The sequence below is a fragment of the Sceloporus undulatus genome, chromosome 2 (genome assembly GCF_019175285.1).
Source record: "Sceloporus undulatus isolate JIND9_A2432 ecotype Alabama chromosome 2, SceUnd_v1.1, whole genome shotgun sequence".
In the NCBI taxonomy this organism is placed as follows: Eukaryota; Metazoa; Chordata; class Lepidosauria; order Squamata; family Phrynosomatidae; genus Sceloporus; species Sceloporus undulatus.
This window is the reverse complement of record NC_056523.1, coordinates 182,376,575-182,398,691: the sequence shown is the minus strand read 5'-3', so window position 1 is coordinate 182,398,691 and position 22,117 is coordinate 182,376,575. Positions and strand designations below refer to the sequence as shown.

At 42.4% G+C, this 22,117-nt stretch overlaps 1 protein-coding gene across 1 annotated transcript in view; it reads left to right on the top strand.

Annotated features, from left to right (window-relative positions):
* Positions 1 to 21,554: 21,554 nt before the first annotated feature.
* Positions 21,555 to 22,117, top strand: part of PPP1R1A (protein phosphatase 1 regulatory inhibitor subunit 1A) — a 107,042-nt gene continuing 106,479 nt past the window's right edge. The window contains exon 1 of the mRNA XM_042449760.1: positions 21,555 to 21,741. Within this exon, the coding sequence (XP_042305694.1) occupies positions 21,661 to 21,741 (81 nt within the window). The 5' untranslated portion in view covers positions 21,555 to 21,660. The remainder of the gene's footprint in view (positions 21,742 to 22,117) is intronic.

Below are 22,117 nucleotides of genomic sequence, written 5' to 3'. Positions count from 1 at the left end.
GCAAACAGGGTTTTCTTGGCAAGCTTCTTCAGAGTGGAGTTGCAGTCTGATGTTCAAACCACTGCACCACTTTGGCTCTCCAGAAGTAAATCCCACCAAGTTCCATGTGGCCTTCTCCCTGAAATACAGCACTGCACACTTAATCCCACAGAGAATGTCATTGACTCAAGGAATGACATTTACTAGGCAATTCTAACCATATTTAATTAGAGGTAAGCTCCACTAAGTTCAATGGGGCTGTGCTTCCAGGGAAAGCATGTTTATGCCTTTGAAAGTCTTTAACCTTTTTCCATTTGAGTGGTGAGGGCATGTGTGAAAGAACGAACCTTCCCCCCCAGTCAGCTCAGGGGATTATGGGAACTGTTGTCCCCAAAAGGCCAGTTTTCCAAGCTCTAGCAAAGATGCAAGTATCAAATAAGACAGCAAGATAGGCCTGGAACAGACGAGCCATATGCACCATGCTGGCACCGATTTTAGGGATAGGAACCATGCACCAACTGCATGGTCCCTAACCCTAACACAGCACAGCGGCGTAGTAATGGCAGCATCCCGTCCATACGAGCACCACCATTTTGACATTGCTTACATAACGAGTACTTACGTAACGAGGGGAAAAGGCTGCCAGCAGGCCACCCTTTTGGGGCGGTCTGTCCCACGCCACAATTTACAGCCTGGCTGTTATGTTGACTAATTTTTCAAACACTTCCCCTTCTTTGTACCCTTCCCTACTTTGAAAGGACTGTAAAGGCCCTGTTCAAGTCCTCCAACTGCTACATTTTAAAGTGTGTTAACAAAACTCCTCCCCCCCCCCCCCAGTAAATGCACTCTGATCTCGTGCCATTTCTATTTGCACCACCACCCCAAGCTAATGGGATGGCTCTGGAGGGATCATCCTACGGGTCAACCTGATTGTGTCTGAATCATCTATGATGTAAACCAGTGTCTCCTGAGCCCCAGCCCACGGCCATGACTAATGCTGCCTGCCTCCCTCGCAAGCCTTCTCCCACACACACACACCATCCTTTTCCACTTTTGTTCTGCAGTGCCTTCCTCAGGCAGCAGACAGACAGCCTGGCATTAAGCCAGTGTTTCCCTGGCAAAAAGGTTTCTCTCTACCTCCACCAGGTTGTCAAATCTAGAGTGGAAAGAAAAGCTCACCTACCAACTACTCACTGGGAGACCCACATTGCAGCCTCCCTGCCTGGGGAATCCCACTGGTAATGAGCAACCCTTGGGCTTCGGGAAGCTAGGTTTGGCTGAGATTCTGCAGTGATCAAAGTGAGGCATCAGGGAGTAACAGCCTGGGTTCCTCCTCCATCTGGAGATCCAGAGAGCCTGGGGAATCACCCCTATATACTAATGACTGTATCTCTGGGCTGTATTCCTTCAACCTCTCTACTTCGAATAGAGAGCATAGTTTCCTGCTCCTTTTATGTGTTATTCCTTCTGTGCATTTTTAATATATTCATTTATGTCTTAAGGGTTATTCAGATAGTGAAAATAATCCAGGTAGAATCTGGGTTGAATCTTTGTTGTTCTCATGCACTTCAAATGCATCCAATTGAGGGGTTTTTTTTGAAGGGGGGGAGGCTGGAATTTTGAATTTTGATCCCATCCTCTGGAGTGTAAACATCTCCTCCTAATTTGATGCCATCTGCAAATTTGATAAGTACACCCTCTACTCCTTCATCCAAGTTATTGATAAAGATGCTGAACAGCACTGTGCCCAGGACAGAACACTATGGCACTCCACTGATCACTTCTCTCCAAGATGAAAGGGAGCCACTGTTGAGCACCCTTTGGGTTTGGCCAGTTAACCATTTACAAAATCACCAAACAGTAGCCTTGTGTAACCCAAATTTTACTCACTTGTTTGCCAGAATATCTTGGGGGACCTTGTCAAAGACCTTACTGAAATCAAGATATGCTACATCCATAGCATTTCCTCCAGCTACTAAGCTGGTAATTTTATCAAACAAAGATATAAGATTAGCCTGGCATGACTTGTTTTTGAGAAACCCATGTTGACTTCTTGTCGTTATGCATTCCCTTCTAAATGGTCAGACTCTTTGTTTAATGATCTGCTCTACAATCTTTCCTACTATTGATGTCAGGCTTTACTTTAAAACAAAAGTTGGATGGGCTTCTCTTGGGAGTGCTCTAGCTATGCATTCATGCCTAGCAGGGGGTTGAGTTGGGTTGGATGGCCCTTGTAGTCCCATCCAACTCTATGATTTTATTATTTTTACACCTGAGATAAGGCAATGTCTTCTTGGAACAATCTCCACATCCTGGATTACTGGGGGATAGATTTAGCCACTGCACCAACAATGTTCTCTCAAGTACAGTACATAACTTCATTTTGTCCACAGAAATGAATGGCTGTGATAATGACAGGCATGCACTAGGGGAAGAGAGAAGTGTAGCTCCTCAGATGCTTTTGGACCTCAGCGCCCACCATCCCAGACCATTTGTCAGGTTGTCTGGGGTTGATGGGAGCTGCAATCCAAGAACATCTGGCAGGCTACAGTTCCCTCATCTTTGTCTTAGGGGATATTTCTGAGAATCAGCTATTCTGTAAAGATGAATTATGTACAAAGAGAGAGAGAACATATTTTTCATAGCTGCTGACTAGTCTTTCATTCCCACACTGAGGCAATGGGATTCCACCTCATCTTCTTGTCCAAACTGCAAGCTCAGGTGCATATGGGAAAATAAGGAGCTCATCAATCATCTTGATTATGCAGGAAACCATAAATTCCAAGACACCTGATAAAAGACAGAGATCAGCTAGTTTGCTGGCTGGAATTAATTAGTGTCTATGTGCTGCAATATCTCTGACAGAAAGAGGTAGCATGATTAGGAATTGTACTCATTATTTTAAGCTTCCTCAAATATTGACAGAATGGGATATGCCACATGGAGCCCAAGCCATAAGTTGAAATGTAAGCCTAAACTCATTAGCCCAGCTAAGATATACCTCCAAATTAGAGGAACTTTTGGCCTTTCAGATGTTTTTCTTGGCCTACAGCCCACATCAGCCCCCTCCAGCATAGTAAATGGAAAAGGATTATAGGGAGTGAAGACCAAAAGATCTAGAAAATCAGAGGTTGCCCAATGCTGTTGCATACCATGATTTGGAGGATCATGAACTCAGCACCTTCCTTCAATTTGCTGGTCTGTCTCTGCCTTTGTCTCTGCTTTATCTAACCCCAAAATCAATCTGGACCAGTGAGTGTAGGCACTCATCATGAAGACTCACACCCCATTAAGGAGAATTCAAAAGATACCAGCTGTTGTGTTGATCTATACAACCAAATAGTTTTCCTCTACAGCATGAGTGGGTTATTTGTAATGCTAATGGGTCTTACTTGCCTATTCAAGACTAAGGAGATTACTGCACATGGCTTTTAAACTGCAATTAGAGCTAGGGAAAAAGCAGCTTTGGAGATACTTATCATACAACGCTACCTCCAAACCATAGCCGCTGTGACCCCCAAGCACAGTTAGGGCATCATTTTCATTGACAGGGGAAACACCTCAATGACCTCCCAGGACTGATAGTCCCAATGTGCAAAGCATTTCTGCAGCGGCAGTTGCAATATTGGCAGTCATGTTGTGTCAGTGTCTCCTCCTCTCCCCCTGTCCCCTTTCCCTTGCTATAACCAAGCATCCTAATTCGTTTTATTTTATTTTCTCTTTAAAATAAAATTAAAAAACAACCTTAAACTCTCTGTCTCAGAGCTCAGGATTGCATGAAAGAGTTAAAATAAAAATAAATAAAAATAAAATTAACCACCACAGCCCCCTTGAAAGGCATGCTGGATAGGGTAGGGAGGCAGAGTTAAGGGGGAGTCAAGAAGAGAACACAATGGTGGCGGCGGCCTCCAGTCACATGTTTGCAAAGACATGTGATAATGGGTGCTCTCAAATTCATACGTTTCCATTTTTAAAAACTGACGCAATTGCTGTGAGAATGGAGCTCTTTTGGTAATAACCTAAGCTACCCACTGCTATTTTGCATTACTTCTATTTCCTACTTGTTTGCTACTGAGAAGACTGCCACTAAGCAACAGGAGACAAAGTAGTCAAAATGTGTGCATACCCTCCAAATGTCCAAAACCACTGCATTGCCCAGCTGTAGCACTATGGTTCAGTATTGACTGCCATGGCTCATACCTTCCTACAGTCCTGATTCATCAGGAACAGTCCTGATAGATCCTTTTTCAATTGCTTTTGAAATGTCCCAGTTTCTCTCTCCTCCTCCCACTTTCTTTCTTTGTCTTCAGCTTACTTCACTTGGTGCAAACTGAGTTCAAAGTGCAAAAGTAGTTTGCACTCAGTTAACTCAGCAGAGAATGGGGGAAAGCGAGGCAGAATCTTGCCCTTCCCAGTAGTCTCAGGCAAAAGCAAACAGCTACAGCATCTCCTAGCCACTCTATTCTCCCTCATTCATAACCCTTGCCACTTTGACCACACTGTCATGTTGCTTGGCCACATGTGTCGGATGTTTTCATCTGTGAAATTCCAGAAAGCATGAATATGTGTGTGAGAGACAGAGAGAAAGAGAGAAAGATTTCCAATTCATTGTTAGAACTCACTCATATTCATTAACTATTCAGTTTACAGATATTAATGTTGAAAATGCAGACATCATCTGCCAAAATTGGAAGAGAAATGGTTTCAATTAGCTGTCATGGAACATAGATCCTCCCAGCTGGGTATTTTTAGACAGAAGAGACAAACATGTTCATAACCAAGACAAAGACCTAGGCACAGTCTATGTAAAAAGTCACTTCTGCGAAGCCCCTGACCAAAGGGTTGGCTGGTATGGGAAGGAGGGATGGAAGGAAGACAATGCCTGGAAAGAAAGAGGCACAAAATATGTTGTTGTCTTTGACTGGATATGTTAATGTTCCACCCTTTGGTGAAAAGGCTTATAAATTATTGTTGTTGTTGTTGTTGTTGTTGTTGAATAATACAATAGTTTTCTCCCTGCAGCAGGAGTGGTATTCTCCCCAGGTTTGAATGTCCCAAAGTGTTGCAGAGGAATTATTCTACCTAGAAAATAGATTTTTGCACAAAACCTGTTTTCTGCACAAGAAAAAAAAAAGTTTCCTGCAGAGAAACAGGTTTGTGCACAAAAATCCCCCCATGTTTTTCCTCTGTATCATTTCAGGACACTCAAATAATGGGAGAAAATTGCACAGAATTCTCTCTGGCTACTATTTTTTCCTGATGGGGTTTACTGACTTTTGTAAACCACAATTCTCAAGTTGAGAATGAATAATAATGAACATCTTTCCAGACTCCCAAAGTCTGAGCAGTGCAACTTCACAACTCTGGCTCTGCAACAACCAATTCTTAAACTTGTGAAGGCTGCCTTGAAAATTCTATGATTTGGAGAATGAAGAACGCTATAATCTTCACATCTTCTGAAAACGCATAAATGCTTGGCTGCTTCTTTGAATGCCTGAGTGGAGAAGGGACAGTTGCCAATAATGTTTTGAGCCAGGTGAAAGTAGTGTTCATCTCGCAACACCTACTTACAATCATACGTTCCCCCTCCAAGCCATATACATACAATCTACCGCACACTTTCATCTCTTCACCTGTTTTGCAGAGATGGGCAGGGAATGGAGGAGGAAGAAGAACAAGAGGGAAATCTCACTGTTCTTGTCTGACAAGCAGACTCTTCCCCAAGGTCAGTTCTGTCAGATCCTGCTTTGTCAAAGCAATAAAAAAAGAGGGACAGGAACTTAGTCTGCCTCTTGCTTTTCATCTACTCAGCTGCTTGGCAGTGTGATTTATAGTTATTTCATCCTTTTTCACCAGTGAACTCAAGCCAGCTCTACAATGCTCTTTCTCTTCCCAACTAATCTTCACAACTGTGCAACCAGACTGAGAGGGAGAGTGGCCACTTTTTTCACACTTCACCAGTAGTCATCTAGGTTATTTTGGAATCCACCTATAACCCGGTTTGCAAACCAGGTTAAATTGTAGTGTGAATGAGCCCCTAGTAGACCACAAGTTGAACATGAGTCAAAGTGTAACAGTAAACAAACAAAAAACATACTGTTATATGTTACATATTTATTGTTATATTCTTTGTCAAATAATTAATACATTTATTATAAAAACAGTGTGATGCAGCAGCTAAAAAGACCAATACGATTCTAGGCTGCATCAATAGAGGTATAGTGTCTAGATCAATGGAAATATTAGAGCCACTCTGTTCTGCTTTGATCAGGACTCACCTGAAATACTGTGTCCAGCTCTGGGCACGACAGTTCAAAAAGGATGATGACAAGCTAGAGCATGTCCAGAGGAGGACAACCAAAATGGTGAAGGTTCTGGAAGCCATGCCTTATGAGTAGAGACTTAGGAAGCTGAGTATGTTTACCTGGAGAAGAGTATTTGAGGGGGGGTGTCATGTCGAGGACAGAGCAAGTTTGTTCTCTGCTGCTCCAGAAAATAGGCCCTGGAAGAATGGAAACAAGCAACAGGAAAAGAGATTTTACTTAAACATTAGGAGGAATGCCCTGACTGTAAGCTGTTTGACAGTGGAAGACACTCCCTTGGAGCGTTGTGAGTCTCCTTCTTTGGAAGTTTTTAAATAGAGGCTGGATGCCCATCTTTCAGGGGTGCTTTGATTGTGAGTTCCTGCGTGGCAGAATGGGGTTGGATAAGATGGCCCTTGTGGTCTCTTCCAACTCTATGATTCTAGAATTCTATCCCTTTTAATAGCAATGATATCAGAAAAGATAGGTCAATACTTCCACTGTACTTTATCTTCTCAACAGCCCTGTGTTGTAAGTCAAGCTGAAACAAAACAACTGGCCAAAGATCACACAGTGACTTTCATGGCTCCATGGACCTGAACTTGAATATCCCAAGTCCCAATATAATACTTACTGCACTTATTACAATCCACATTTTGTCAGGCGGTGATCCAGCAGTGATCCTCCAGCAACCAGAAGATGACCAGAAAATTTAGAAGATGAAGCATTGCTATCACACAGAGGATAGGCAACCCTGTTACTAAGATCACAAGGAGGAAGGTAATATTGCTATGTCTAGACTATTCTGTAGTGAATGTTCAGTTGGCATATGGGTCAGAATTGTGAGGAAACAATGATAAAATGTCTCTAATTCTGCAGTTGAGATTGAAAATATATTGGATGACTTTGACTTTGATTTAGATGTTGAAAATGTGAGATGGATGAATTAAAACAGATAATGCAGGTACGTAGAAAAGATATATTTCCCCAGATTATTGGTCCTCACTGATGCCTACCCAGCATGTACATGTATGTTACTTTCATTGGCTGCATTCAGTATTGCAGTTATGGACTTGTAACCCAGAGTTATGGCTCAGTATTTTCTCTGTAGTCAGTAATACTGTACAATCTTGCTCTAAAATTACATAAATTCCCCCTAGTCCACTTTAAGAGCCGGCAGATCTGGCAGAGGAGCTCCCTTCAGCTGGTGAATTGACCTCTCACTGGCCTGGCAGGAGGAAGAGTGGGAAGTGTATTCTCCCATTTTCCAGATAAATAGACTTCTTTCACCCCCAATCAAGTTGCTGGCTATTAAGGTAGACCGATGGGGGGAATTCAAGACAGGAGACCATACAGTTAGAGAAAACTAAGTATACAAAGGGATCTTGTAACACCTTTGAGACTAACTGAAAGAAAGAAGCTGGTAGCATGAGCTTTTGTAGACTAGAATTGTACCAGCTTCTTTCTTTCAGTTAGTCTCAAAGGTGCTACAAGATCCTTTTGCAGAGTAATATTTTTCCAAACTAACATAGTTCTACAGCCATAACTAATATCTGATGTAGATTATTGGCAGTTTTTTTCTTCTAATGCTGCCAAATAGAGAAAATATTATGCTTTTCCCATGGGGAGGATGCACAGTTGTCTTTATTCGTAAAGAAATTGTTCTGCAATGTCCATGGAGTGACTCTTTCCAGGGAATGAAAATGGAGCACATATACAGCAGGAAGGTATTGTGAATATTGCCACTGGAAGAAAAGGAGGTGTTTTCCCCCAAGCAATTATATGCTGATGGTATGTCGCCTGATTGTTGCTCGGTTTCTGATAGCAGACTAAATGGATGTGAGATGTGAGGAGAAAGGTATCATGTTGCGATGAAAGAGCTGCAGAAGTATTTAAGTGTAATTTGAAAAATAAGATTAATTCCACATGTTGTATATACTTTGCACTTTCTATTCTGCATCTTTCCCATGATTCTCACACAAATTGTTTCCAAAAATGACATATCTCTTATAGTAATTTTGAACCTTCTGGGGCTTAAATAAGGCAAACATGTCATTATAAGCTCAAACTCACTTGGCTTAAAGTTCAGTTTGAGGACTGCTCCTTTCAGTGTGAATGAAAAGTGTTTGATGAATGTTTGTGATTTCCACTGAGATAGTTCTTCTGAAGTAGTTCATGAATGAATTAGACACTCTTTTCTCTATACCCATGTCGTTTTGTTGAATTCCACTCATTTGCTTGGTGATTTGTAGAGGTATTCTGCCATTCCACTAAAAATTGCATTCAAGGTAGAGAACAGTAGTAAAATACAGAAAAATAGAAAACTAGCGTTAAATATGAAAATAAGACAACTTTAAAACTTAATTGTAGGTGAATTAATATACATTTAATTCCCTGTGAATGAATGATAAAAAGCAGCTAGCCCAGCTTTCCTTGGCTAAGAATTCAAGATCCAAGGAGCAGCCACTAAAAAGGCACTTTCTATGTTTCCTGCAAAATCTGCTTCTATTACTAGTGTTGTTGTTGTTGTTGTTGTTTTCTCCACAAAATTTGGACTCCAAGCCATTCACAGATTAAATAACAATACAATTAAAACAGAGAAGAAGAAAACATTAAAATACTGTAGAACTAAACTATATTGTTACTGTTGCAGGACAATAAGAAGTGTACCCCCTGAGGATCTTGAAGTCCAGATATAGATTGAGTATCCTTTATCCAAATTGCTTGGGACCAGAAGAGTTTTGGATTTTGGAATACTTGCATATACATAAAGATACCTTGGAGATGTAGCCGAAAGTCAGTATCAATATAATACGAACAAACCATTTATTTAAGATGGGACTCTTAAAGATGTATATCATCAATATGAAGTCAAAGGCTTTCATGGCCGGCATCCATAGTTTTTTGTGGTTTTTTTTGGGCTATGTGGCCATGTTCTAGAAGAGTTTATTCCTGATAGCATTCTCTGAAGATGCCAGCCACAGATACTGGCAAAACGTCAAGAATAAACTCTCATAGAACATGGCCACATAGCCCGGAAAACCCACAAAAAACTATATCATCAATACATTATTATTTTGTTTATTAATAATTATCAATACTTGTTTAAAATTAAACAGTGCCTTTAAAATATATATGACACATATTTTATGACTGCACTACTGCATAAACATCTAGAATGTTTTTTGAGTGTACAGTATAATACTGAACAATCCATGTACTGTTCTTTCCAGTTGTCTAAATCACTCTTTCAAGACATTTCAAATGAGTTGTATTGATTAAAATGTTATATCTGGTATATTACATAATATAATCTCTAACCTTCATAAATTAAACAGATGTTTCCCACATTTCATAAAACAACGTATCTTTTTATTTCTGTCTCTCATATATTCAAGTATCATTAACCATTTTTACAAGAACTGCATATTTTGCATAATAAAAATGTTAATGGTGTTATTTATTTATAAATGGATTATATTTATTATTAATATAATAAATGTATTGTATTTATTATAAAGAGCTTGTGTGGTGTAGTGGTTTAAGTGTTGGACTAGGATTCCAGGAGGCCAGGTGGGAACCCACTGGGCTAGTCACATTCTCTCAGCATTAAAGGAAGACAAAAGCAAGCACTCTTTCAACAAATCTGGCCAAGAAAACGCAGGAGTAGGTTTACGTTAGGGTAACTGTAAGTGAAAAAGGACTTGCAGGCACACAATAACAATCTGTGCAATCATTTGACGTCTATACTCTTCTTTTTCCCCCAGTGCTGGGCTTCAAGGCAACTCCTGAAAAATTAATGCAAAAATGGATTAAAAATGGAACAGATTTGAAACAGACAAAAAGTTACAGTGTTAAAGCACAACAGTTACAATATTAAAACACAACTGAGTTTTTAAAAGGAGTTTTAAAGCACTTTTTAAAAAAAGTATACAGAGCCAACCTACTATGAGCCTCTTCCTCAGTAGCCTCCCTTGAGGATTTCAGAGCCTAGAAAGACTCATATGGTGGAATGCAGTCCTTCAGATAATTTGGTCCACTTTCAGATAATTTGGTCCGGTCTCCTCAAAAGTAATAACCAACCAACTTTTAAAAACTGGTTAAGCAGTAAATGCATGTTATAAACTGGCATGCCGACACACTATTATGTGATCTGGGCAAGCATATAAACCTTAAGCCAAGCATTGGGCACCTGCAACCCTTCCATCTATGTTGTTACACTACCTATCATCCTTTACTATTAGTCATGCTGGTTGGTGATGATGGAAGTTGTAATAGAACAACATCTCGGAAGAAGGGCTATAGGTATCCTCCCTGAGTGTAGCCAAATACTCAGAAATTAGACCCACATAGAGCAAAGGGACTATTTCTGAAAGCTGGGATTATCTTGTGAACATATGGAAATGAAGAACTAACCAGTGTCCCTTATCCCTGCCTTTTCTTTTTCTACTGCTCTCAGTTTGAATGTTTTTTTGAAACTTGACAGCTTTTTGGAAGGGGTTCCATGGGGAAAAGGTTGTCACAATCGAAAGTACAGCTGAATCTTAAAGGGAAAACCCAGGAACAGATGCCAGTGGAATTTGAGCTTCCTGTGCGCTGAGCAAGCTCTTTTCCTGGAAAAACTCACATGGATTTTCAATTCCTCAACCAAGAAAATGTTTTATGGAACGGGGGTTATCAACACAGCTCTCCTAGGCTTTTGTGGCTTCACTGTGTGTGTGCGCACATTTTGCATTCTGCTCTCTCAGGGGTTCACAATAGAAACATCTTTAAATAGCTGTCAGCAGCAGGGAATCATCTGATGAATTCAGTCATCTGAATGTGTGATAGCAAACCTTATGAAATGAGTCACCATCAGTCTTTCACTTCCTGGCATGAATATGCTCCCCACCATCCAAATTGGACCAAGTTGGGAGCCATTATAGGACAATGGTCCATGATGAATAGGACCAACAATATGATTGTATGAAGCAGGGAATCTGTGTGTGAGAGGGCCAGAGGTAACTTGGCCAAGTTATTTCTATAGACTACAACTCCCAGAATCCCCACACCACTTTGGCCACAGTGGATGTAGGTTTCTAGGAGCTGTAATTTTTTTATACAGTATCACTGCTAAACTCTGCACTTGTATTATTCATTATTCATTCTCTTCATCCTGCTAAATGTTTATGCTCTTTGAGATCATCCACTTGTAGCCAAGGGTCCGTTGGGGGAATTTTATTATTATTGTTATTAGCTCAAATATTGCAAGAGGGGGCTGGCCACAAGAGCCCACCAAGATCGCCCTCCCGATATGTATACGGAGTAGACCAGGGGATCCCAATAAATGGAGCTGAGACAGACTTCTAGAATTAATAACCAATTTATTTATAAGGGGAAAAACACATACGATTCACTAGCATACACACACACATACAAGGCTCAGGAAAAGCATAGGTTAGCATGGAATAGGATTTTAGGCATCACTGGGGTGATACGTACCAGAATGTAGACTCCCTCCAGGAATCCAAATGGAATATGATGAGGATGGCATGAGGCTCAGCCATGGAATGACTGGCCAGGAATCAGGAGCCAGGAGCCAGGAGCCAGGTCAGGGTTCAAGGGGACAGAGCTTCCCCCTGAAGTCCAGACTGGCCCAGTGAACAAGTAAATCTGAGAGTATTTATAGGCAAAATCTTGCTTCTGGCAAAGGTGCTTGATGGTGAGAACAAAGGTGTTTAATTACTTGCTTTTCACCTGGATGTCCCTGTCTGATTGTCTTAGTGGTCTTAAGCTGCTCGGACAACAGACCCTGGGGAGGCAAGAGCCTCATGCAAGGCAAATATTTGCTCTTCCTGGTCCTATGATAATCCTCTTATGCGACTCTCTAGATATGATGATGTGGGTGCCCCTCAGGGGTGTGTGTACATGTACTCATGCCTTGCTGGCAATGCTGGACAGGCTATTAGAGTTCATCTAGGGGTCATTGAGGGTTATCATTTATACCAAAATATATATGGAGCAGCATGGGTAACACACTGATCGGGTCATTATAAGCTGAAGTGAATGTGATGGAAAATAACAACAATAACAAAACTCATTTGGTAAGTCTATTCCCTGCTTGATCATGAAACCTACTGGAAAACACTCTCTCAGCCTCATGGGATGGCAATGACAAACCACTTCTGAAGAAATTTACCAAGAAAATCCCTATGATGTGCATACCTTAGGGTCGCCCTAAGTCCAAAACAACTTGAAGGCACACAACAACAACAACAACAACAACAAACTATCTTGAACAAGCATTTGAATTCAGGTTCTAAAGACATTCTGCAGCTCTTCTATTTGTCCCTTCTTGATAATTTTATTTTCTCTGTTATAAATGGAGCAAGTCAGGTGGGGTTTCAAATGGAGGAAGTTGCCATATGGGACCCCTGTAAAATTAAAGAATCATAGAATCATGGAGTTGGATGAAACCACAAGATCCATCAAACCCAACCCCCTGCCATGTAGGAACTCTCAATCAAAGCATCTTTGACAGATGGCTATCCAGCCTCTGTTTAAAGACCTCCAAGGAAGGAGACTCCACTACACTCCGAGCCCTTACTGTCAGGAAGTTCCTCCTAATGTTGAGGTGGAATCTCTTTTCCTGTAGCTTGCATCCATTGCTCTGTGTGCTAGTCTCTGGATCAGTAGAAGACAAGTTTGCTCTATACTGAATATGACATATTTTCAAATATTTAAATCATGTCATCTCTTCACCTCACTCTCATACCCAGTTTCCTAGTCACTCCTCATACTGCATGATTTTCAGACCTTTTACCATTTTGGTCACCCTCCTCTAGACATTTTCCAGCTTGTCAATATCCTTTAATTATGTTGTTCAGAAATGGACACAAGTGAGGTCTCACCAAAGCAGAATAAAGGGGTACTGTTATTTCCCTAAATCTAGACACCATATATAGTGGGCCCTCAGTATCCACTGGGGTTTGATTCCAGCCCCCCTGCCCCCAATGGATTCCAAAATCCTTGGAGCTCAACTCCCATTAAATCCAATGGGGTAGTAAAACGTTTCCCCTTATATAAAATGGCAAAATCAAGATTTTCTTTGGGGAATTTATTTATTTTTTATATATTGTCAAACTGTAGGTGGTTGAATCTGTGGATAAGGAGTCTGTGGAAATGAAGGGCCAACTGTACTCATCTTACTCACGTTGGCTTTTTTAGCTACTACATCACACTATTGGCTCATGTTCAGCTTGTATTCTATGAAGACTCAGAGGTGGGTTACAGACCGCTGAAAAGCGGCGGCCTGCACCCTCCCCTTTCTCAGCCAGATCAGGGCCTCAGCGGCCAGAGTGGCAGCCACTGAGGCCTGATCCGCCACTTTCCAGGCAGCGGGGAAGCGGCAAAAGACCCCTTCCCCGCAGCCTGGAAAGGGGTGTCCTTGGGGCTTCAAGCCCCAAGGACCCCCCACGGCGGCGGGGAGGAGGAGAAAGGGGCCACTTGGCCCCTTTCTCCTCTGTGTCGCTGGGCGCAGCCATCTGAAGTAGCTTCCACAATGAGATAATCATTTTTATCTCCCCTTTACTTTTACCCAGATGCTCTCAACCAGGCTTCCAGGATTTAAGTCATAGATCTTTGTCACATGTGTTCACATCCTTGACATATAATGTTAGTACTCCTGCCTTCCTATTTGGTCAATTTATCTGAAATATGTTATACCCCTCTATAACTACATTCCAGTCATGAGACTCATCCCACCAGGTTTCAGTGTTACCTATTATATCACATTTGCTTTGCTGTGTTAATCCTCCTTAGGCCTCTCTGCAGGCTGCTTTCCAGGCAGTAAGTGCTTTAAACTAAAATCCCAACTGCAATGACTGAGCCTCCACTCATTGGGAGACTTCTGCCAGGTAATAAGAGTAAGCTGGGAGGGAGGCACATGCAAATAAGTAATAGCATCACAGCTGACAGAAGGCTCACTTAGCCAGTCAGTGAGCAGGAGTGAGATTTTCTTCCGGAAGCTTCTAAGAGAAAAAAAGGCTTCTGAACCCCAGCTAGAGAGTGAGTCTTGAGCAGTTAGTGGTTTCTACATTGGGAACTGGAGGTGGGAATGTCTCCCTCAAGTTAGTCTTACAGGTTAGGAAAACTGTAGTGTTTGTGACTATACCAAGAAGGCATAATTCAGGCAGATAGTTTATGCTAGGCTAAGAACTGTAACTATGGCCCAGTACATAAGGGCCTTTTAGGTGCCCTTGTCACGTGATAGGGGTTGGCTGAGGGCGGGGCACCCTCACGCCCCGCAACCCTCGCACATGATGAAGGTGTAACAATGGCGGCACCCTGTATACATGGGCACCGCCATTGTTGCATAAGTGCCACGCGGCATCTGCACGGTGCCGCGTGGCACTTATGTAATGAGTGAGCCAGTGGCGCACTTGTTATGCCGCCGCCATGGCTTCGAAAGACCCCACTTTTTGCGAGTTCTTTTTCCACCGGTAGGAAGCCTCGTGGAAAAACAGGCGCCGGCAGACCGCCCTTCTTGAGCGGTCTGTACCACGCCAAAATTTCAAATCCATCATGGCCGGCATATTACATCAATATATCAGTTAAATAGGAATGTGTCAGATTAAAACATTTAGGCCTTATTTATTATTTTTCTGGTTGCTTGCATGAAATGAATAGTTTTAAAATTACACATATTGTACCTGCAAGGCCCTTAAGATCTTGCATGATTTATATCTTTTTGTTCTGTTTTGTTTAATTATAATATATACTTCCTATCTGCTACTTCAGCACTCCTTTACAAGTGTCCAAGCTCAGTTGATGCTTGAGAAGATTAGCAAGAAGGAGAAGTAGAAGTCCTTAACAAGTCCCAATGTATGTTAAGGGAAATCCAATACGAATTCATTGGGTAGTGGCAGTGTTATTCAAGGATCTCCAGGGGTCATCTTCAACTTTGCACAGAGTAGGAATATAGACCAGGAGATTCGGGGAGAAATTAACGATCTGCTGGGTCTAAGAGCCAAGACAGATCTGCTGTTTGGGCTGCTTGGACCACAGGGATCATCACACCAACCAATACAAGAAGGAAGTGTCTCTAAAAAAGACTTCCTATCAACAGAACCATAATAAAAAAATTGAACAATTTCAGACAAATGATGACAACAATATATAATATTACAAACAAGTATAAAACAGCCTGTGCAGAGTCTCTCTCATCCAGCTGTCCTCCTTGCAAGGTCTCTACAGATGTCTGTTCATGGCTCTCTGCTCATCCCCCCCCCCCACTCTCCAGCAACACAGAAAGGGATTGGGTAGGGGGCTGCACTAATGAAAACTTTGGTTTGCAGGGGACATTGGGTCATTGCATGTGACATAACCATAACAATGGATTGCAGTGGTGTAAGACAGACTTACAGAATCATCGAATAGGATGCCAGATGTATGTTTCCAATTGTTAGAAATGTATAAAAAATGATAAATATAATCAGTACCTGAAACAATAAGAAACCTGAAAATCTAAAGAAAGTGTAACTACCTGACTTACTGAATAGGCTCACCACACAATTGTAGCAATTCTACAAGTTAGTGTTCTTTGTTGAGCCGGGGACCAATTTATCTGACTGTAATCAAGTTAGTGCTGCCTAGACGTGTTTTATGTTTGTTTCTAATATTACAAACTGGTCCTATCATTTGTTTGAGATTGTTCCATTTTATATTGTATTCCATTTTGTATCTTAAACTAAATTATACTGCTGTTTTGGACCCATCCTATTGCTTTTAGCCCTACTCACCACTAGAATGCATCTGCACGCACACATGTACACCTGTGTGCACAGACACACATACAAACACACACACACACACACACACACACAGAGAAATTCTCTAAATATGAATTTTCCCACCCGTTGCTCTACTTAATTACTTGGAAGTCATTCCCACTGAGTTCAGTGTGCCCTAATCCCTGGAAAGTGAGTAAAGCAAACTGAAGCCTTCCAGAGTGAGAGGAAATTTGAAGCAAGGGTTTCTTAGTTTATAATATTAGTGGCTACACTGATTTGTGCGTGCATTGCAATGTTAAATTGTTCAGCAATGCTTGGCAAGCCATATAGTGGCACTAAAGAAACTTTTGTGTTCATTTGACCTGGTTGTTAACTTAAGGTTGTTGCGGTCCTGGAACATACTTTCCAACTGCCTTGATATGCTAGAGACAATTCCAAATTAATCCTCTGCTATCCCATTTTTGCTGTGTTTTTAAAATGTTCCAGTTTCTCTCTCTTCCTCTCAGGGGCTGTACAGACTGCCCCTAAGGGGTGGCCTGAAGCCTCCACTTTTAGCACCAGATCAGCGCCATGGCAACTGCACACCGCAGCCCCAATCTGGCCTTTCTGCAGCGCAAAAAGGAGCTCAAAAAACAGCTCCTTTCTGTTCTGTGGAAAGGGCACCATAGCCACCAGTGCCACAGCTTTTCTGCGCTCCTTTGGTTCTACATCATCTGGATGAGTCGGGGCATGCAGCATACGGACACCATGCCCCCACTCCACCCCCATGCCAGCCTTAATGGCTGATCTGTACACCCTTTCACTTTCTCACTTGATCCTCAGCTTACTTCAGTTATTGCAAACTAAATACAAATTGTCAAAGTAGTTTACCCTCAATTAACTCAGCATAGGGAGGGGGGGGCAAAGTCTTGTTCTTCCCAATAGCAAAAGTAAACAGCTGCATCCTCATCTAGCTTCTATTTTCTTCCTGATGAGTAATGTTTGCCGTCTTGACCACATTCTGACGTTGCTTGGCCCCATGTGTCCCAGCTTCCATCTGTGAAATGTTGGAAGGTATCCCAAGATGTGATGGGGTGGCTCAAGTGGTTAAGATGCTGGCTCTGTTGATTGCAAGACTGGCAGGTTGGCAGTTCGAGGCCCGGGTGCCGCATGATAGAGTGTGCTCCCATCACTAGTCCCAGCTTCTGCCAACCTAGCAGTTCAAAAGCATGTAAATGCAGGTAGATAAATAGGTACCACTTCGGTGGGAAGGTATACAGCATTCTGTGCAATCACATGACCACAGAGTAGTCTCTGACAATGCTGGCTCTTTGGCTTAGTAATGGAGATGAGCACCACTACCTATGGTCAGACACGACTTGACAACCTTGTCAACAGGGAATACCTTTACATTTTACCTATGCTGGAGAAGCTTCAAACAGGGACCCATTTTTGCACATTCAAGGTGATTAACTTCATCACTTGCATTTTACTCAATTACCAAGTAACACACACAATTCTGATAATAACAAGACCATCAAAAGATTCAGGAGAAACTGGAGAAGATTATGAAACAAGCTACACCTTTTCCCTTCAGCATTGAATCTCTTACCAGTGAGAGTTCTAGAGTATTCGAACCATAGGTAATCCAGCCCTGCTAGAGTGTATCCATAAAGAGCAATTATCACACTTTGACACCACTTTCACTGTCATGGCTCCATTCTATGGAATCTTGGGATTTGTAGTGTGGTAAGATACAGTATGTGGTAAGACACAGTAAGATGAGTATCCCTTATCCGAAAATCTGAAATGCTGCACAGTCCAAAACATTTTTCATGGGTGGCTCAAATAATAATCTTTGCTTTCTGATGATTTAGTGATTGCTTCTCTATACACAGCAGCAGTGTGCGTGTATATGTGTGTGTATATGTATATGTGTGCATGCACACAAGGGATTGTTCAAATCTATAGCAACATTTCTCAACCTCAAGGGTGGAAAGTATTGGTCCTTCCAGCTGTTTCTGGATTTCAACATCCAGCAGAGGCAGTCATGACGGATCATGGCAACTGCAGTGTAACATCTGGAGGGTCACAAGCATACTAGCTGGGAATGATGGACATGTTAGTTCAACAGAGTGCCATGTTGGGGAGGAGGCTTTATGGCAGCATTGGGGCCTTTATGGAAGCATTGGGGCCTTCTAGATGTTGTTGCTGGACTGAAGCTCCCGAAGTCCTTCACCATGGACTGTGGTGTCTTAGGATGATGGGAGCTGTGCCATTTTTTTTAAAGTTATGATTGCATCTATGTAATATATATTCCCACCACCACCACCACCACCTGTTCCTACTATCCTATAAAAAGGTGTTACTCTGCAGCAGGCTTGGCATCTATCCCATGGTTCCTCCCCCATCTCTCTGCTCTGTGTACCTTTCACAGAAGCTGAGCCTACTGCTGAATCTCCTTATCTATCCGGGATATGCTTGTCCAGCTCTCTTGTTTCCAGTGGTTCTTGCTCCAGTTCCTAGATGCATATTTTAAAAAATGCTTGCTGCATTCTGCCATGGTTGTAAACTTATCTTGAAGTCACTGGTCTGTGAAAACAGCTGAGGAAGGCCAGTTTTGCTTGGCAGGAGGGTGGATCCTGTCAAGTTTTTTGGCAGGGCAAGGGGTGGCATTTCCCTATTTGCTGGGTCAAAGAGGTGTGGCCCAGTGAATTCGGTTATCTCAGGAGGGGAAAGGCTTGGTAACCTTTATATATCAGAGAGTAAAACTAAACAGTTCCATGCTTGTATTTAATATCACTAAAAACAAACGAACTCCTGGACTCAGAATACCTGGTATGCTGTGAAATCTCATAAATGTCTATTTATTTATCTGAATGGGGATTTCCTCCCAAGTAGATGGTTATTCTTTGGAAGACACTTATAACAGCAGCAACAACAAAACACCCCCATATCACAACGTTGTGTGTGTGAATTGGGCTGTCAGCGTATGACAACTGATGAATTTCACAGGAGTTTCTTAAACAAGTAATACTGAGAGGTGGTTTTGCCAGTTTTTCTGTTGTTGTGTGCCTTCAAGTCCTTTCTGACTTTGAGCTTTCCTCAGAAATATAGTCTACAGCACCTGGTATTCTTGGTGGCCTCCCCTCCAGATCCTAACCCAGGCTGACCCTGTTTAACTCCCAAGATCAGATACAGTGCCCTGAAGACATTTAGGCTAGCTTAGCTCCAAATACTGAAAGCCAGCGTGGTGTAGTGGTGTGAGCATTGGACTTCGACTCTATAGACCAGGGCTTGAAACCTCATTTGGCCATGGCCAGGGTGACCAGGCATTCTCCTTTTCAAGGACATGTCCTACCTTTCAACCTTCAGTCCAGGAGGAATTTCAAAATGTCCTCCATTTTGAATATGATTATGATGCACGAACTTACATTTATAGGAGTGTTTTTAGTTTTTATTTGACCATGCCCTCCATTTTTCTTGAATGGCCTCCCCTGTGTGGTGCCTTGCCCTCTTTTGTGGTGAGGACATCTGATCACCCTGGCCATGACAACCACACTGTGGGGGACCTTGGATGAGTCACATCCTCTCAACCCCAGAAAATCCTGAGATGGTTTCGCTTTAAGGTTGCCCCAAGTTGGGAATGACTGGAAAGCACACAACAACAACAACAACAACAACAACAACAACTGCAAGTAGACAATAATAGTGACAATCCCTGGATGAGAAAGAGAAGGAGGGGGAAGAAGAGTGAAGTTGACACGCCTGCCCTTTCTCCTATGCGCTTATTCCTGTCATCCCAATAAGGTTTGGGTCCAGGTTGCCTACAAGATTACCTCCTCACATACAGTCTGCCCCATACACTCTGAAGGACACTTACTCCAGTCAGACAAGACTAGGTTGGCAACTGTCAACCAGAAGACTTTCTCTTCAGCCGCCCCTAGACTGTGGAATGACCTGCCGGAAGAGATTTACTAGCTGAATACACTATCCAAATTTAAGACACCATTAAAAAACCAGTCTTTTCCAGCAGGCCTATCCAGATGGTTTTTAAAATTGAACTGGGCAGTTGAGGAAGAGGATAGGAAGAAAATCAATTCATTTGAGATGTGGTGCTGGAGAAGAGAATACCAAAAAGACAGCCAAAAAGACAAACAAATGAGTCCTAGAGCAGAACAAGCCAGAAATCTCCCTGGAAGCCAAGATATCATAACTGAGGCTGCCATACTTCGAACACATCATGAGAAGGGATGAATCACTGAAAAAAACCCCAATAACCCTGGGAAAGGTGGAGGGAAGTAGAAAGAGAGGAAGGCCACATGCTAGATGGATGGACTCCATTAAGGAGGTCATGGGTATGCATTTGCAGGAACTAAGCAGGACAGTGGAGGACAGGAAGTCTTGCCGATGTCTCATCCACAGGGTCGCCATGGGTCGAGATTGACTCCAGGGCAGTTAACAACAAGAACAAAATTTAAAATAACTACTTTTAAATGTAGATTTTTTTTTCAATCTGTTGGTCCTTTGAAATGGATGAACATTTTAACTGATGTTGTGTTCATAACGAAAGCATACTGGTCTGTAGTTGTTCCCCACAACAAACAACAATTCCCAGAATTTCATTGCATTGAACCATGGCAGTTAAAGTGGTGTCAAACCTCTACTGGTTTGCAGCCCCCAGAATGTAAATTCATGCTTCTTAGGTTGCATCTGCAGTGCAGAAACAACCCAGATTGACAGAGAAGACTAAACCTCTCACAAAACTACAGTTCTCAGAATTTCCCTAGCAATTAAAGCGGTCTCAGAATGGATTCATTTCTGCAAGTGTGCGTTTTGGCCCTTAGTCTGGAGGGAAAGAACTGACCACATCCGCTCTGCAGATTTAACCCAGTTTGACACCACTGCCTTGGTACAATGTTATGGAACTGTGGGGGGGGGGGAGGAAGGGTAGCTTTGTGAGACTGTAGTAGGTATTTTATTGTAATCCGCCTTGACTCCTTCGGGAAAAGGCTGCATATAAATCAATTATATTATGATTGTTGATATTAATAATAATTAATAATTAAATAATAATTAATTAAAACCTATCCGTGGCCCAAAGACAATAATAATAATAATAATAATAATAATAAGATTTATTGATATTTCGCCTTTTCCTTGCAGAATCAAGGCGGATAAGGCAACATAAAAATACAAAAATATACACCCCAAATTACAATAATACAATAATATAATAATAATAATACAATAATATAACAATAGAATAATAGCACACAGACACACACAAAGTAGTTAACCTATTTTTAATTTTGGTCCCCCCCTCCTCTATTACCCTACTGCTAAGTTGTCCAGGTCTGTGTTAAAGGGACCCTTGCTGTGCGCGCGCCCGGCTGTGTGTAGGCGTGCACGCGCCTACCTGGGAGGTGTGGGAGGGGCGTGGGAAGAAGAGCTGGCGCAGCAGCAGCAGCCAATGGGAATGCCCCTCAGCAGTGGAGGGAGGGGGAGAGGGAAAGGAGGCAGGAGCGCGCGCTTGGGTTCGGAGGCGCGCGCGCAGAAGAGATTGAGCAGCGCTTGCAGAGCAGAGCTTCTTAAGTAGCTCTCTCTGTGTCTCTGGAGGAGGAGGAGGAATGGAGCCCAACAGCCCCCGCAAGATCCAGTTCACCGTCCCGCTGCTGGAGCCTCACCTGGACCCAGAGGCAGCCGAGCAGGTGGGTGGCTGGGTCCTTCTTCCAAAGGGGGCTGGGAGGGAGGGCTAGAGAGATATTAAAAGAGGAGGGGGGTATTGTCCAGGCTGGACAGGGCTCCTCTTCCACTCCCTCCTTCCCGTCAAGGAAGAAAGGGAGGACATCATCATCATCATCATTATTATTATACTTGTTTATATCCTGCCCTGCTCCCAAGGCTGGGACTTTTTCTTTCACAACATTACAAACACACGCACACACACCCTCCAGTTAAAAACATCCATTAGAAGAGAATTGAATCACACTACAATGATTACCACAGAGTCGGTGTCCCCAATTCCTTGGGACATGACCCCCCCCCCCCCCGGGAAGAAAAGCTGGCGACACTCCCTAGAAATGC